Genomic DNA, 18,375 nt, shown 5'->3' with positions numbered 1-18,375 from the left:
CACGCACCTGTGTTTTACACCTATGCTTAGGACCTTATTTAGCAAGACTGGTGTGTTTTTGTAATACCTGCATTTCCAGGCTTTCAAAAAGAATTCACAATATGATCATGGTCTTTACACCTTCTTCTGGTGATGTGCCACTGTGGACTCAAAGATGGGATACTCAAGGGGCAGGTAGAGAGTGAGGAAGAGATAGCTGGCTCCATGTCTGAATATATAGGATGCTGGTGCGAGGCAGAGGAATTGGGTTCCAAGTTTCTGGTGTGGTTTATCTCACGTAGTAGCTGCACAGTAGACACATGGGCAACTGCAGCAGTGGAGACTAACCCAAGTTTGTGATCCTTGCTGAAAGGTCTAGATATCAGGCCTATCATAGGATTTGCCTTGTGACCCCAGTACTTATGCCTTGCTAAATGCATACTGGTCCACCATAAAGAAAAGAAAAGTATGTGTCTGGTTCCACCTTTTTTTATGTCCTTTGCAGTGGATGCCTAGAGCTAAGGGAGCCTTGCAGACAAATGTGTGCTCTGGTCTTGAGGAGAGAATTGAACCCACCTTCCCCTTCTTTTTGTGTGCTTTAACTGCTAGGCATTTGTGCAAAACCAGGCTGGCTGCTAGTTGTCTTCCTTTTCCTGTCTTTTGAAGAGCCTGGGAGGATTCTAGGGTCTGCACACAACTCTGGCCATTAGGTCCTACAGGTGGGACCTTCATCTTCCAATTAAGGCTTGTGTTCACTGTGCATGTGATCACCTGAGACAGTTGGCCTCAGCTACTTGGGTCAAGTAGCTGTTATTGGTTGTGCTCTCCCTGGTAAACCGTGTTATTCTGCATGCCAGTTCTCAGATGGATTTTATATAGCACAGATTCTCTCTCAAGGGAAACTGGTACAGCTTCTTTTGTCATGTTAGAGAAGTTGCAGCTGTGTAAATCCAGACCCTGTAGAACTCTGAGACCAGATGCTAGTAACTGTGTCAAGCGGGTGGGCTGCCAAATGAACTTTGTCTGCTTAATGAAGTTGTGTGGCACAAAACCACTTTCAGAATCTGCTTTCTCTTTTACGAAGTGTTTCTGGATCTTATTTTAGTAGAAACAACTTCTAAACACAAGAAAAAAGGGATAAATCAAAGAAAATGCTACTTTTCTGATTGTCCAGCAAGTGATAAATGGGAGTTCAAGAAGGTGCAGACCATCCACATTCCCTTTTTTTTTTTTTTCACTGATTGTGGTGAAATGATGGCATTTGGGTGTCAGCATTAATGCCGCACTCTGGAATTATTTCAGAGAAAGAACTAGAGAGACAAAGGAGAAATGGAAAGCAAGGAAGAAGAGAAGGGGGGGGGGCACGAAGAGAAGCAATGTTATAATAGGCAGTCAATGGGAAATACTTTCACATTTCCTAATTTTGAATTTGATATTGAAACATGAATATGTTAATAGAAAGTTTAATTCATATGTAAGAGTCATCATGATTTCTCTGTTCTTCATGTTTGTAAGAGGTCTATTGCAGATGAAAGTTGTGGAATCTGAAATTTTATATCTTAGTTAGACCTTCCATCTTTTTCATGGTCTTAATTTGAGATGCATACTGTGCTGTATTTCTTTTAGTCAGTCTCTTTTATTATTGAATTAGTCAATCTCCATTGCGTATTCAGTATCTGGCTCTTCATATGTTCATGAACTATGAAAGTTAATAACTTGGTGTATTTTTATATTAAAATGTGAGAACACATTTAGACTCTGTAGGTTCCAGAGAGACAATAATAGAGTAAGCACATTCTGAAATTTGCAATCTGAGTGGGAGAATGACATCTAATGTAAGAAAAGCAAGTTTGTAAAGGGCCTTAAAGTAAGATAATGATTGCTTTTGCTTTAGTTCTAGACAGCCGTCTCTGTCAGAGAAGAAGATACCTGAGCCTTCGCCTCTAGCAAAGAGAAAAGCCTATGAGAAAACAGTGGAAAAGACAAAGGCAAAAGAACAGAAACTGTAAGATTCTTTTAAATTTATTTTCTCTGAAATAATTTAAACCTTGGGTATATTTTATTGAAAAATAGATCTTTCTATTTCTTTAATTCTATGACAGTTTTCATTGTTAGCAGTGAAATTATTCACTGCTCAACTTCTGTGTGTGGGTTGGTTTTTTTTCCAGAATGTTTTTCCGTGCAAAATACCTTGGAAGCAGAACCCCAAGAAAAAGTCCTTTGGAACATTTGCAAATGACTTCTCTCCCCCCACCCCCAAAGCTCCCAATGGAACTCATCCATTTCTTTAAGAAAGTGGAGTTTTATAAGAATGTCTTCATTTTACATATGTGTGTTTTCTGCCTGGAGCTTTCACTGTTAGTAATGTAAACTTTGAACATTGTGCCACCTTGCACTCTGCAGCGGTTTGTAGTCTTAACTTTATTACCTTCTCTGGGAAACATCTGTAGCTAGCATTAATAATTTTATTTATTTGCTTAAGAAAAGAGCATCTAACATTTGAGGCATGTTGAATTTAACTTCTCTAACCATTCATAACCTGTTAAAGAAGATGTTCTTTTTTTCTTGTAGCTCAGATTCTGGAGCCCCAGAGGCTAGTCTGTCACCTCCTACTTCCCCACCAAGCCGGCCCCGTAATGAAATGAATGTTTTTAGTCGTCTTACTGTTTCTCAGGGAAACACATCAGTTCAGCAGGATAAGTAAGTCACAGAGGGAAGCCTCAGCCCCCAACCAGGGAATTGCAAAGTGCACTCAGTGTAGTATCTGTTAGATATTTTGCCCTTCTCCTGCAAGATAGTAGTAGTTTTCAAAAAAATATTTTCAACTGCCATGGAATCATTGTAAAAATTCAAGAAAAACCATTTCCTGCTGAACCTTGTTTCCTGTTTTCTAGGCTATGTCTGGTATTTGTAGTTTTAAACCCAAGATAGAGAAGAATGGTAGAATGTACTTGTATGTGTACTTGTGTGTGTGTTTACACCTGAAAGTAGGATTTAGCTGACAATTTAGGAAATAATGCTTCTACAGTTATTCAGTTGCTCCAAGTGCTGTCACGACAGCACCCCAGAGGATGGGATGTTAAAATGGCTAGAACACAGTTGTTCAGAAATTATCCAAATTACTGAATAGACTGACTTCAGGAGGTGACCTGGAGGAGCAGGTGATATTCATACCTCATTTAGAAGCGGCAGAGCTCAGTTTCCTGGCATGGTAGGCATCTGTTCCTGCAGGAGCCTTGCTCCAAGATGCAGTGGACTTGGCTTGAGCAGAATCTTTATTGGAGGTTTCACTACAGATACTAGTGCTGTGCAATGCAGTGCTTATGAACCACACCTCAAACTTAGAGTAAACCTTTAGTTCTGACTGTAGCAAGACAAGAAATTGCTCTTGTCTGCTCACGCTATTTGTTTTATAAAAAACTTCGGGGTGTTTTTTTTTTTCAGTGGTCTACAGAGTAACCAAGCGGTAGCTTGCAAGGCTTTCAGTAGTTTAACTGTGCTTGTAACTTTATCTTAGCTATGTTACCTTTATCTTACCGCTAACTCCCACCTAACCCTTTTCATTTCCTCTGGACTGGCTCTGAAAGTAAATTGAAACTGCTGAATCTGTTTGCTTTGAGTTGAAAATGAAGGACATCTTAAGACATACTGCAAATGTTCATATCTGGGGGGGATTTTTTTCTTGAGTGTTTTCTTGGTTTTTATTTTTAAACATTTTTGAAAATGAGAGGTGAAGGATTTTAAACTTAAGATTGTTTGCAAATAGCTGTTGTTGCTTCAGTGGGCTATCAATACGTTAAATACTTATATTTTTATGATTAACACTTTACATGTTTCTTCTACACTTTACAGGCATCGATGTTCAGAAATCTTTTTTTTCCCTTTTGATATATTCAACAAGCTCTGTGTTACTGAGGTTAAATTATGCATCCATCATCTCCTTTTACTTTGTCACCTTCACTTCTGTAAAAAAAAAAAATATTGGGGAAATAAGAAATGGCTCAGCTGGTGTTACTCAGCTTCTTGGGCTGAGACAGTCTACCAGTGTAACTTACTGCTGAGAGCACTGTTTTAAGATTATTATTCCCCCCCACAATTATCATGAGTTTAAAGGGTACCCTGAGCAATGCCACATACTATATGTGGGTTACCATTGCTTTTCTGAATTGGACATGCTGTTGGTTTTCTCACATGGAGGCTTTACTTTGCTGATACCTATATTCTTTCTCCTTACAATTCCACCACTGTTGATTTGTAGGTCTGATGAAAGTGATTCCTCTCTGTCGGAGGTACACAGGTACTCTCTCTTTCTCTTTTCTGTTTTCTGGGCATCTTTCACTGAAGTTATTCCAGTTCTTAGGAAATTTCATTTTGCTGCATGAATTTTCCTGATCCTTGTGCACTGTATCTTTTGCTTTTGACAGAAGTTTTAAAATCTGAAATATTCGTCAAGCATGTCTCCCCCTTTCCATTTTTAGGATGTTCTTATCGTTGTTGAGCATGTCAGGTTTTTTCTTTTTGAACGAAGTATGATATAAACCTTTCCTTAGATATATTCTTTCTCTCTTTGTTTTCTTTTAAAAAAGAGGAATAGACATTTTCATAGGTTTTATATGCTTCTCTTTCTTTTTGTTTACTTGTGTACTTTGGTCAGTAAAAACTAAATCTTAGTGTAAATAAAAATTAGTAGTTTATTCATTATGTCTTTCTGTCAGAATGCACAATGGCTTAAGAGATGAAGGACATGTCCCCACTCATGTTGGATATTGGTACTCAGTGAACATTTATCAAGAGGAGGGCAGTCAAAGGGCTAATAACAATGTGATGGTGCCTTTGTCCGGTCGTTGTAGCAGTCGTAGCGTTTTTTGTCTGTGTATAAGTAGATAAATAGCTCTGGGACCTGTATTTTACATGGCTTGTCAAGGGAATGAGTGGGTGAGAACACCAGTAGGAATAACTCAGTCTAGAGACAGTATGATCCACTGGGGAATACTACAGAGAAAACCATACTGGGTTTGTGTGGTGTTAGGAAATGAGAGCATAGAGATCTAAAGTAATAACAATAAGGTGAATTGTTCCTGTATTCTTGAAAATGTAAAAAGGTGCAGATTGAAAGGTGAATGCCTTTCCAAAATGAGGAAGTTAATGTCAAACAATTTAAGGCAATATTAATATTAGTAAAATCTGTGACAGGATTGTAGAGGGGTAATGGATTACATGAATGATGGTGTCCTGAGAAATTATTATTTTATCCATTTTTACTGCTAAGACTGTACTAGACAAACCAGATAATTGTCACAAAGTTAGATAGTATCAGGAAGGACTTTCTCCTTCCTATAGCAAGCTTCTGGGCAATATTATGGAATTTTTACGTTTTCCTAAATCACCTGGCACTTTTTTTTTTTTGTGAGACAGGGCTATGGCTTAGTTCTTGTTTTTTAGTGGAGTGTAATCCCCAAAAGAACATGACAGTGAATCTTAACTGCAAGCTGGTCAGGTCACAGCACTGTGTTGAGTGTTTGTGGGCATTACCTTGAGGCTTTTCTACACTTCATAGAAATCAGCGGGGTCCGTGTGTGTGCAGTTGTATGCATGGGATTTTAGACTGCAAATAATTTTTGTTTGCTGATGAGCTGTGGGGGTTTTTTTTGGTTTTTTGTTTTTTGTTTTTTTTTTCAGGCTGACTTACAGTCTTTTGGCATCACCTAGCTAAAAATTCTGAGGAAGATTCCTCTGGGGTGTCTGTACTCCAACCGTACTCCCTTCTAGCCACTTGAGTACAAGGGTGGGGTTGGGTACAGAGCAGGGTAGGAGCCCTGATTAGGCACACAAATTAGCACCAGTTCTCCCAGCCTGCCCGCAGAGGGCAGTTGATGTGAAATGCCTGCTGAGTTTGGAATTGGCAACTGCACTTGTTCCGTTTTTCAGAGGTGATATTTAGCCTAACTAGATTTTGTGCAATTCAGAGTTTTATCGTTGGTCCTATGAATTCAGGAGCTTTAAGCTTCCTGGTTCTTTCAGCATTATGCAGACTTTCCCATATACCCCATACTCAGCATCGTGTCTTTTTCCTTTGTTTGTTGTTGTATGTGATTTCCTTTAATTGATAGTCCAGAGCTGACACTTGTTGAAGCTAAACAGTAAAAATCCTTACATAGTTTATGAACAGCATTCAGCTGTTCTGCCCGTGTAAGAAAACTAGATTAATTTTTTTCCCTATACTTTAGTAAATTATTTTGATGTGTGTCTATTACTATGCCCAATTCACATCCTTTTTTTTTCTCTTTAGGGGGATAATTAACCCATACCCTGCTTCAAAATGCATCAGGTCGTCCCCACTTCAGTGTATCTATACAGCTGAAGGACATACCAAGGCTGTACTTTGTGTTGATGCAACTGATGATCTTCTCTTTACTGGATCTAAAGGTTAGGCAAGATTCATGCATCTGTGCTGCCTACAGAGGCTGCTTTGACAACTTCAGGTATTGTGAAATTGTGCTTAGTGCTGTAAACACACTGGAAAAGTGCGAAGATCCATTGTGCAACATAAGCTGAAGAAGGATTTACAGTAATTATCTGCAGTTTTTTCATTCCAATGGGTAGTATTTGGCTGTTTATTTGTAGTGGAAAAAGTAACTCTCGAGAATAACATTAATATTTGTTGAGTGATATGGTGGAATTAATCATGGAAACATACACACGTGATGTGCAATGCAAAGTGATAGCCTCAGGGTAGAGTAGAGGTTAGTGAATTTAACAAATCTTTGGCTGTGTTACCTACAGACTGGATTCTTCCTGCCACAGATTTTTTGAGCAGAGTTAGGGCTATTTTCTGCTTCCCCCGTGCCCCTTGACCTGTCCCTCATGGGTGTAAGTCTTGTATGAATGTGAGAGGGGCTAGATCTAGTAGTGACTACATTCCCTAATGGATGGTGTAGCCACTCTTTGTACTTTACAAGTTGGTAGAAACAGTGTTTTGGAAGAAAGGTCTGCTTTCTGTGGCTATTCTACTACCTGGCTGTTAAACGTACCAAGACATGTTCTTACAGTGAATTGACAAACTCTTGGTCTAATAAGTTTGAAGCCAACATTTTAGCATTTGTGCAAGTGGGTACAAATGCAAAAAAAGGGCTCATTTTTAGCTTCTTTGAATGTTGCTTGGTTAATTTGTATTGAGATTTCAAATTTAGTGGCTATGTGGGGGGAAAATAAAGGACTTTCAAATTTATTTTTTTTATTTTACATCTACATTTGTGGTCTAAAGGCTTTGTTTGCTTTTAACACAGGGGTGCTTACAGATGTTGTAAATATTTGCTCTCTCTCATCATATGCTAGATTCCCATATTTATGGAAGAATTTTTGCTCTGTATATTTTTGGAGGGGAAAGCTTTACAAAATATACTTGTATTCAAGAGTACTGTATACTACAGTAGACGGCAGTTTAATGAAAGTTGAATCTTTTGGAAACTGTTGCTGAAGCAGAAAGGCTCGGCTCACTGACAGCCATAACACTACCAGGCAGTGCCAATTCAGGAGTGCCAGTAAGCTTTCAGGTGCATTGCAGATATTGGGCTCTGGTCTTGACAGTTGGAATTTTTAAAGTGGTTGATGAGTTCCTGGTATACTTGCATTGTTTGTGTTCTTATAAACATTGCCTACACATTCTCTTCATCCTCCCGGTACTTATTGCAGTAAAAATGTACTTCTAAAATACAAGGAGTGATAGAGACACGGTGCAACAAAGAGTTTCCTGTGTGGGCTCCATTTGTCTTGCAAGTCTTGAGAACTTCTAGGCATCTGGGCCTTCAGTACACAATAGTTTGCAGTATTTAAATTCCTTTGCTACTGAATGAAAGCTGACTCAAGCACTTACACTGGGATTTTCACAGGCTCCTAAAGCACTAAGTAGTTTGGTTTCTTTCTCATCTCTGATTTTGTTGTGGCTGTCAGTCCCCTGTCATGCTGAGATTCAAAGCCCCTCCTGAAGTATGTTCTTGATGAAGAATCTTTGAATTAAATATTGAGTCGTTCTCTTGATCTGTCATCATCTAAACTTTACAGCCTCTAAACTGTTTGACAGTTTGGGCTTGACATGGGATTTTATCCTTTTAAAATGCTATGGGACCTAATATGGACACCTTCTACATGACATATAGTGATTATTTTGATGATGGTAGATTTGTACTCTACAAAACCAGATTAATTAAATGGGTCTTTAAAAGTGCCTACCAAAATGGAGGGATATGTATGTGTGTGAGTGAGTATATGGACTTCTTAATTGAGTTTTTGAAAAATGTGTTTCTTTGGTGGGTTTTGTTTGTTTAAATATTTTATTTATTTATTTTCCCCCTTTTTGCTTATCTTTATTTAGATCGTACCTGTAAAGTCTGGAATCTGGTAACTGGACAAGAGATTATGTCACTGGGCGGTCATCCCAATAATGTTGTTTCTATAAAATATTGCAATTACACTAGCCTGGTCTTCACAGTCTCAACCTCCTATATCAAGGTGTGGGACATCAGAGACTCTGCTAAGTGTATTCGGACACTGACGTAAGTATGCTAAACCTCGAATGTAAAGAGTCTAAATGAATCTTACAGTTAGATTTAAACTAAAAATTATTAAATTTAATTCAATAGTGCAGCACTGTAATTTAAATATACTGTTCAGGGCTGGAGATGTTCTTTGTGTTCAGGCTCAGTCACTGTAGGGCATAGAAACACAACCAATTTGCATTCATGCCTATAATGTTTTATCAAATGTTCAATATTCATAATTGGCTTATTAATAAGGGAGGTTTTTTCTTCTTGTTTTTTTCTTCCTTCCACCCTGTCCTCAGGTCTTCAGGCCAGGCGATGCCTGGTGATGTGTGTTCAGGAAGCACTAACAGAACAGTCACTATCCCAGCTGGAGAGAACCAGATCAACCAGATTGCACTAAATCCAACTGGCACATTCCTCTATGCAGCTGCTGGAAACTCAGTGAGGATGTGGGACCTGAAAAGGTACTGAACACCAGCGAAGAGAATGTTCTTTAGGTGGTTATATGTGCATACAAAGTCAGTGAAGTGTTTCCTTTTTATGGTAATGACTGTAACCTGGGCAAAATATGGTCAAGGTATGGATCAACTAATCTATGCCATGGTGGTTACTGAGATAATGGAGGTGCTCCTGATCTCCTTGGGTGTTAAGGTTCCTGTGAATCATTTCACTAAAAATGATTGGAAATATCCAAATCATAGAATAGTTTGGGTTGGAAAGAATCTTTAAAGTTCATCTAGTCCATCAGGGGTCTGATTTGTCTTTAAATTTTTTAAATTCTTATTTTATATAAATAGAAGTTTTTGTTTACCTTTAGCATAGATTTAACATTTACACATGTGTATGTATGAACAAGAGAGTTTACCATAACCATGGGATGAATAGTGAAGACATTAGCAAAACTAAAGGATCCATTCTGGCAGAAACTGTGCTATAGATTGTATTGGATATATTAAAAAATAACAAATCCTAATTTCTTCTCTTAATCTTGAAGATTTCAGTCTACAGGAAAGCTGACTGGTCACCAGGGTCCAGTTATGTGCCTTACCGTAGATCGGATTTCGAATGGACAAGATCTTATTGTCACTGGTTCAAAGGATCATTATATAAAGGTAAACTGTTAATATTTGCTTATTTATTTTGACTCTTCACATCAGCCTGGGATGCAGGCTTCAGCTGAAGTGACTAACGTCTCCAGATCTGAAAAGTGACAACCAAGATGGAAATTCTTTCATCAGTTATAGATTATGAATAATGTTCAGTCTTAATAAACTCTTAATAAACACTTAATCTTAATGTTAATAATTCAGTGCTATTTTTATTTGGATGGTTGTCTGTAGTTAAACTTTTTTTAATCTCCAGTAAGATGGGCATCAGGTGTGTGACGTTGTGGAGCAATATTCATAGCACCTACTCATAAGTAACTCTTGAAACTATCTTATGTCAGTGCCTCAGCAGAGACACTCTATGCTCCTCACAGGAGAGCCTGGGATAGACCTGCATGATTTTTCTTGCTGAGCTGATTTTTCTCTTTTTGATGTTATCCTGTAATTCTTGGATGCTTGGCTGTGCTCTGGGCCAGCCTCAGAAGATGGCCTGGGAGGTGGGTGCATAGCTTGACACAGATTTGAATCCTGTGAGCAGTCCCTGTGGTTAAAGGCCAGAGGATTCTTAGGCATGAAATGATCTGTGTGTGCATGGTCAGTGCAGCAGTTTGGGAATCCTCAGTGCTTCTCCGCGTGGGTAAGGGGCACCTTGGGTAGTAGGTCTGGTCAGAGATCCTGCTGTCCCTTGCCACAGGAAACTACTGTTTTGTCTAATAAGCCAGGAATATTAGTCACTTCTGTCTAAGCATTTAATTTTTCTGGTGTATCATTGAACTTTTTTGTTACAATTGGAACCAGTGCATGTTAGTTAAAAGTTGTAACTTAAAATACCTTTAACTCACTTGAGGTGGTTTTTTTTATGCTACTAACTGGTCCCTTTTTTATTACCAAGCTTATTCATTTTAAAAGGTCAATGAAGAGCAAATAATAGGGGATGAAGTCTGACATTTGCTTGTGAAACAGAGGTAGTGGTTAAAAAAGTGATGACTCATCTGTTCCTCTTCAGCTCAGCCTAACTGGGGGAGTTCTGGTTTGCTACAATCCATAATGAACCAGAGTTGCTTACACTGCTTCTCTTGGAACAAAGAGCTGATGGGGCTGATTATGCTTTAAATTGCTAAAATGGCCTGACTTAAAGAATCTGTTTTAAGCCCCCATTCCTGGAGCACAGGCAAGGAGAGGCATGTGTCTAGTCCATGGAAAGCATCAGTATGTAATGGTATGTAACCCTTGCCAAAACACCTTGTCCGGAAAAATATATTAATGCCTCTTCCTGCAGCTGCTTGTACAATTCTCCCAGTGTGAGTTGTGTTTCCCATGTTCACTCATGAGCTTTGTTCCTCTAGCCCACCACATGGTACATATATAGGCTCTTCCTTGAGAAGATACTGTGTATTTCATAACCAAGTAGTAGCACTTCTTTCCAGAGCAACCTTCTCTGAAGTCAGTGAAGCATTGCTCCTTCAGGCAAGAGGTAGAAGAGGGGAAAGGAGTTGTTCTGGTCAAATACACATCATGATACAGGGGCCTGTAATAAGACTTCCTAAGTTTTTCATCCAAAGCTTTTCACTGCAATATCTTCCAAGATGGTTAGATGCCAGATAATTTTTCCTAACGTATTTGATAATTTATTTATTTTAGATGTTTGATGTGACTGAAGGCGCTCTTGGAAGTGTAAGTCCTACACACAATTTTGAACCTCCTCATTATGATGGCATCGAAGCACTTGCTATTATGGGAGACAACCTCTTTAGTGGCTCCAGAGATAACGGAATTAAGAAATGGGATTTGGCTCAAAAAGACCTTCTTCAGGTAATGGAAAAAATCATGCAGCTAATGTGACGATCACACTGTAGAACTGTTTTCAGGCTGTGTAAATGTTCAGGCTCATACAGTGACTATTCACTTAGATACTGATGTTTTTCATAGGGAAGGCACAGAACACTGACTAAGAAAGAAATCGATAACGTATTTGATCTTTTACACTGGGAATGTGGTTGCTTTTCTTCTCAATGTATGAAGCATCAGGAAATTCTGAAGTGATTAGTCCTTTATTTTAGCTTTGAGTATGTGGATTTTGGGGTTTTTTTTGCTTCATAATGAAGGCAGCACCTGCCTCCTCTGATTTGAACCATTGGATATCATCTTTGTCACTGACAAGCTGGTAAATTTTGGACTGGGAACCCATTAATGACAAATGATGCATTAGATTGGGCTACAGGATATTTTCTTGTGACGAGGGTTTACAACTTGCCTCGCTCCACCCAGCCTTTTTGCTAAAAAGCTTTCTCCTTAGATCTCCATTCATCTTGTTACACAATGCATATATTATGCAGTGTACACAACACAAGCATCATAATCTGTTTGCTGTTAGAACATATTTTCAGTAAGTTTTTACCGTTTAAAAAAAGGTTGGGGGGGGAGCAAAAGTGGACCTCAAATCCAGGGGAATGTTGAAATTCATTGTAATGTGTCTGACATGGTGAACTTTGATTTTTGGCTACTTGCTCTAAGCCAATCTGTTCTTCCAGGTATTATGAGAAGTTGTTGAGGTAGAGATAAAATTATTTAATTTGAGACTGTGAGAATGGAAGGCAGAAAAACAAATGGTAGAAGGTACCACTGTTTTTTGCAAAGGTTTGGTTAGATACCAATCATCTAATAATTTTTAGAGGAAAAAGAAATGTGTCTTTATGTGCATTTAATGTGCAGACTGATAGCAAGGAAACCAATAGAACAATAAAGTTTTGGGACATGAGACAATAAAGGACTGTTCACCTTAAGAAGAAAATTTCTACATGGCCATATTGTGTATTCCACAAATACACAATATTTGTGGACTTTCTTTCAGAATTTTCCAGCTGGGTGCTAGTCCTTTTTCAGGATACTACTAAGATTTCAAAGTTAAAATAAGGATTGAGAAATTCAGCTTCTTACAGAAAATTTTCACTTGGTCATATTGGGACATCAGCCCTTATGTCTCTGTCTGGGGAAATGTACTAAGCAGCTTGATAGCAAAATCAGGGGGACCACAGGAACAGGAAAGACTTCTGTATTATCAGGATGACTTCATTGAAGTTGTAAGAAGCATCTTCACTTTTGTATTTTTGGCTCATTAGAATATTATGCAATGTGCATTTTGACTGTTGCAATTAATTTAACAAGAGAAAGAATACAGGGCAGGGGTGAAGTAGAATGTAACAGTGGACTAGTTGTATTCCTTTTCTTATTTGCCTTTTGGTCTATGTGCATTTCATAATTTCTATACATCTTGTTCCCCTATTTTTTGTTGGTCTTAAAAGTAGAATTGAATAAAAACAATCTTGCTTTTTTTTCTATAAAATGATGTGTGTTTTTTCAAGGAGATGACGCTAAAGCATTTGACAAATCAATATAAATAATTTTTATTCGCTATCTTTTTAGGGAATGAAGAAAAGTTCTGTTACTTCTCCTAATCATGGGTTACTTAAGGTTGAGCAGGCCACTGGAGGTCACGCAGGGCAAAGTTGGCCCGCTGATCCAAGCATGGCCAACTTTGTAGTTAGGTTTGGTTACTCAAGGCATTGCCCAGTTGAATTTTCAAAATCTCCAAGGTCACAGATTGCACAGCTGCTCTGGGTGACCCTCTGCAAGCCTTTAACTATTCTCGTATGAATTTCCCTCCCTCCCCCATATCCAGTCAGAATTTCTCATTGCAACTTTATTTTGGTGTGTACACTTGACTGCTACAGATGAAGGAGGGGAAAAAAATCCCATCCTGAAAACAGAGCTAGGCTGCTTTAAAGTGTAACATTTCAACAGAGGTCCTGGTTTGGCACACGTGTTACACAAGGTTGGTCCTCTAACACTGGTGAAAAATGCTTGATAAACATGCTATGATAGATATTTGGATATCATCTACTTGGTGCTGTACAACCCAAGCCACAAAATGCTTCTGTGACAAAATTATGAACGACATCCTGCCCCCTCCTTCCCCTCCAGTTTGCACTAAGTGCTGCAGGACCAGATCACCAGGGTTGTGACAGCAGTGCATATTGTAGATAAAATGCTGAGATGATCCTAGAAAGCTGAATGTGCTCCACGATATGAGAGGCAGCGAAGCAAAGCAGGTCCTACCAAACTGACCTGGAGAAGAGCTACTCTTGGGTCCCCTGAGAAGACAGCAAACTTGGGCTATTGTTTCCCAAGTGTTGGTATCAAATGGATGTTCTCAGCTGCTCTGTGCAGCATTTTGCTTTCTGAAGTAGCTGTAAAATGCTAGTGTCCTTCCTCAATAAAGAATTAATGTGTTTTTGTTAAGTGCTACATCACAAAATCAATTTATAATGTGTAATGGGAAAAGAAGAAAGGAGGAAGGCAAATATAGAAACAGTTTCTGTCACCTTGGTGTGTTTTTGGAGCAGTATTTTGGATTTTCTTTCTATGTGTTTTATAACTGCCTTACAGACAGACTTCAAACATATATGAAGACCATATGTTCAAATATGTGTTCAAATATGCATTTGAACATATGCAGATTTAGCATTAGCCTAAATTAATTTCTGTTGCAAGTCAGGTCAGTTGTGCATATTGGATTTTCTTGTTTAACAAGACTATTTCACAAAAAGAAACAAACTTATGGTATAGAAGTAACCCATGGAAGATAACCCCCTCCTTGCCCAAAAGGAGGAGAAGCCACAGGGCAGGGATATACCCAGCACCATGTAGTGAACCTACTTCAGGACAGGAATCGGGCTTAGAATTTAGGATTTTTCCATTGCCATGCTTGTTCCTCTAGAAGTTTTTGCAGCCCTTGTGAGACTTGCTTGCTTTCTCTTTTTCAGCAAGTTCCTAATGCTCATAAAGACTGGGTGTGTGCTCTTGGCCTGGTACCTGGTGCTCCGGTTCTGCTCAGTGGCTGCCGAGGAGGCACCCTCAAGCTCTGGAACGTGGATACCTTCGCGCCCATTGGGGAGATGAAGGGCCACGACAGCCCCATAAATGCAATCTGCACCAACTCCAGCCAGATTTTCACAGCATCAGAGTGAGTTTTTTCTTCTCTATGAATCTTCCTTTTTCCATAGGTCCTGGGAGAATTCTGTCCGTGCAGATGCATTTAGATCTTCAGCTCTGTAACTCACTTCACAGCAAGCATGGGAAGACCTGATCTGGGCCCCTAAAATCTCATAATCTACTGCAGTGAACTCCATAGTGGGGTGTTTGACATGATCCACTAGGCCATAGGAAGAAAATATTAGAACGTCAGTAGTGCAAGTGTATAATTTATAAATACAGATGGGGTATGTGCTTAAAAACTTTTTTAGTGATAGGTGTGCATGATCAAAAAAGTTTGGAGACAAGAGATGGCAGGGAGAATTTGGCAGTAAAGAACTTTACCAGCTAGTCTTTACAATTGGGCTGTTTACTACTAGGGCTGATGCCTGACCTGTGGCCATTTATCTGAATGCCATGGTATGTAGTTTCTTGGGGTTTTGTTTGTTTAAGTGTTGGCATATAGAAGGAGCTTTGCAAGCCATCCTCCTGTCCTTTAAACACCTTCATTTCAATATTTGCTTTGTCAGTAAAAGTGAGCAGATTGAGTACTTGAAATCTCAGGGGGCTTGGCCAAGAAAAGCATGTCCTTCTGGAGAAAATGTGGGGAATGGCAGCAGAGCCCTCTTAGTGGCGTAGCCTGAGCACAGAAGCTGTGAAGGCTGTCGTGTTATCTTATTCTGCTAATTATGGAAACTTCTGACTTTCTGAATTGAAACCAGGTATTTCTGAATCAAAGCAGGATCTCAAAGTTGTCAAGTTTCCACATTTGGTGGCCAATTTTTATGTTTAAGCATTAATATATAGGGGTAGAGATGTCAAAGCTTATGTCTCTGCCTAAAGATTATGAATAAGTCTAGAACATACATGCACCTGAAATTGATTCTTTAATACTAGTGAAAGAAAATCCCAGCCTTTTTGGCACTTGTAACGTTATGGTGAAGGTCTATAGAAAGTACTGACTATTTATAGTGAAGTGAAGGCTCAAATCAGAAAACCTCTGTACTGTGATAAAGCTTGTCCTGCCTCCTGGCTTTTTTGAGGGGCTTATAAGGAACTCATGAGTCAATGTTTGCTGGTCACATAATTAATGTTTTATGAGAAATTCATAACTTCTACTTCTCTTGCACTGGAAAAATTGCCATTTAATAAGGCTTATTCTATATTTTACTTTTTAATTATGCTAACAGAGTTTTGCAACACATTCCATATGATACTTTACTCACACATATTTTAAAGCTGTGTAAGTAGTGATTGTTGCCAAGAGTACAGAATTACAGCTTGCCTCTCCTGGGCTTCTGAACACCAGCTCACTGGTATTCACCTGCCAGCACCTGGCAAATGGATGTTTCTGGGGGTGAGGTGGGTTAGGACTTTCCATTGTCTTATGATTCTTTGCTTTTCTTTTTTTTTAACCTTATTATAGACTGACACCTCCTGTGCCAATGGAGCATGTTTCGGGTCCTGTTGATTTAACCTGATATAACTTTCCATGCTTTTTTTTAATGGCACGAAGTGATCTTGTCCTATTGAGTCTCTCTCTCTGCTGGCTGTATGCTGGCTGTTTGCCTGTGGTCATCTACATTGCAGACAGTTACATGGTGGAAGCTCTTCTCTGATGCCAATCTACTTCAGCCTATTACCATTAGCTGTATTTTAAAAAATTAAGTAATAACAGAGTAGGATTTTACTTTCCTTAGACATAATCTTTATGCTTGCCCTGATGGTTAAAGGCAGTAGCCAGTGCTGTGATAAGATTAGGGAGTTTTAAATGTGGTATATCTTAGATTACAAAATCTCCTGGAGGTGGAACGACCCTTGCATATGCATTAAGGAAATCTTGTTTTGCCAACAGTGTTTTTCTGACTAAGACACCTAAGCTTTTAAGAAAGCTCCCCCACCTTCCCAATTTAATTACCTACCTCTAATACTGCTTTATGTTTTTCAGTGACCGGACTGTAAGGATCTGGAAAGCTCGAAATGTAATAGATGGACAGATCTCAGATACAGGAGATGCAAGTGAAGATCTTGCCAGTAATTGAAATGATGGGGATAAATGAATATGTTGATGAATTTGAGGTGCACTCTATGCAGTTTGCTGCATGCTTATTAGGTAAACACTGATGACTGGAATGAACTGAGAAATACGAGTGAACTCTTCTTCTAGACCTGCTGTCCTTAAAATATGTACTGTATTTAAGAAAAAAATAGCCTCCTGGTAACATGCTTGTGTCTCAATGGTCACATGTGTATGTCTATATATTATGGCTGAATTTGTGTGCGTAAGTAACACTTGCAGTTTAACTGGAAATCAGTCTTCTCTAATGACCATCTCAAAATTATAACCTGGAATATGTAACAGAAGTGCTCTGCTGTATTTCACTCACAAGTATGATCAGCTGTTCTGCATTTTAGAGTAGCAGGGAAATGATGATGTCCCAGTAATAAGCCTTTGATTATGACAAGAAGTTTCAAGATTCTAAAGGTCACTTACACTGCTGTTAGGAAAGTGGAGTGAATAAAAGATGGGAAAAAGCTGTTAATGACACATGTGTCTGACGTGGCTGTACCCCGCTAACAGCGAACGCCGTATGATTTGTGTTAACGTTGGCATATAATCCTTGTTGACCAAAGTTGTGCAGCTATGTATACTCTGTGCTCAGGACTAGAACTCAAATGCTCATAAACTGGTACGTTTGATTAGTGTTTTGCCTATATTCTGTAATGACTAGGTGTTCTTAATGTCATGACAGAAATATATCTTAATCTATTTTTCTTATGGATTTGTTTCTATCATCTCACGTTTTCTTTTTTAAAGCAAAATGGCTTTCCTTTTTATCTAATTTTATATGCTGCTAAATGTATTTTAAATACACTGTTTTGCAAACCTTGGCAGTTACTTTGAGAACTGAACCACGTGTATTGGAAAAAGCTATGTAAATAGATGGTTGTACAAAGAAAATATCTTATCTTGTGCCTGTATGACTTTTAAAGCTCTTAGAGTGTGGATATTGAGGGAGGATGTATAATTTACCCAACTGCTCTGAATATTAATTTGTAAATTCTGCAAATTTTAAAAAATTATGTAGATTCAGATACAGTGTTTGGATATTGAGGTTTTTTTGATTTTATTTCGTTTTGTTTTTTTTTTTTTTTTCCAGAAAATGGATGTAGGTAACACTTAAATAAAGATGTGAATGTGAACTACTTCTCCTTGACTTTTTCATCATACTTCCTTATAAATCACTTCCTTTGCAAAGGCCCCAAATGTAAAATGCACAATTTTACACAATGGGGTAGAACAGCTTGCTAAGTAATATAGCCCGTAGCTTGTTCTGGTGTCCCACGCCTGTCTTCTCCTTGGCCGTTATTTGTGTTTGGATAGTACTTAGGAACCCTGTAGGGTTGGTTCCCTCATCCGAAGTGCAGTACAGAGTTAAGCTGAAGCAGATGGCTCCTGTTCCTAAGAGATGACAGTTCTTACCTTATTACATATGGTCTGTCAAACAAAGGAAAGTTCTGATGCCTCCTACTGATCTTAGAGGGATTGTTTCCTTCTCAGCTCAGTTTGATAGGAGACAAAAATGCAAACTGCTTGCGATTTATTCCAAGTTCTGGCAGAAAAGCAGAACAATACATATCATTAAGAAATGAAGTATGGGTTAGTTAAAATAAACAGCAGCAATTAGTGTGTATCTGTCATGCTTTTTGACTACTCA

General features: G+C 38.7%; 1 protein-coding gene across 1 annotated transcript in view; it reads left to right on the top strand.

Annotated features, from left to right (window-relative positions):
- KIF21A (kinesin family member 21A) overlaps positions 1-17,862 on the top strand; it is a 90,993-nt gene extending 73,131 nt beyond the window's left edge. The window contains exons 29-38 of the mRNA XM_014963361.1: positions 1,874-1,984; positions 2,551-2,679; positions 4,238-4,276; positions 6,269-6,405; positions 8,351-8,531; positions 8,819-8,983; positions 9,514-9,631; positions 11,267-11,437; positions 14,449-14,648; positions 16,605-17,862. Coding sequence (XP_014818847.1) covers positions 1,874-1,984; positions 2,551-2,679; positions 4,238-4,276; positions 6,269-6,405; positions 8,351-8,531; positions 8,819-8,983; positions 9,514-9,631; positions 11,267-11,437; positions 14,449-14,648; positions 16,605-16,698 — 1,345 coding nt within the window. The 3' untranslated portion in view covers positions 16,699-17,862. The remainder of the gene's footprint in view (positions 1-1,873; positions 1,985-2,550; positions 2,680-4,237; positions 4,277-6,268; positions 6,406-8,350; positions 8,532-8,818; positions 8,984-9,513; positions 9,632-11,266; positions 11,438-14,448; positions 14,649-16,604) is intronic.
- The last annotated feature ends 513 nt before the right edge of the window (positions 17,863-18,375 follow it).

Source organism: Calidris pugnax, unplaced genomic scaffold, assembly GCF_001431845.1.
Source record: "Calidris pugnax isolate Ruff unplaced genomic scaffold, ASM143184v1 scaffold44, whole genome shotgun sequence".
Classification (NCBI taxonomy): Eukaryota; Metazoa; Chordata; class Aves; order Charadriiformes; family Scolopacidae; genus Calidris; species Calidris pugnax.
The sequence above is the reverse complement of the archived record's forward strand: the minus strand, read 5'-3'. Positions and strand labels throughout refer to the sequence as shown.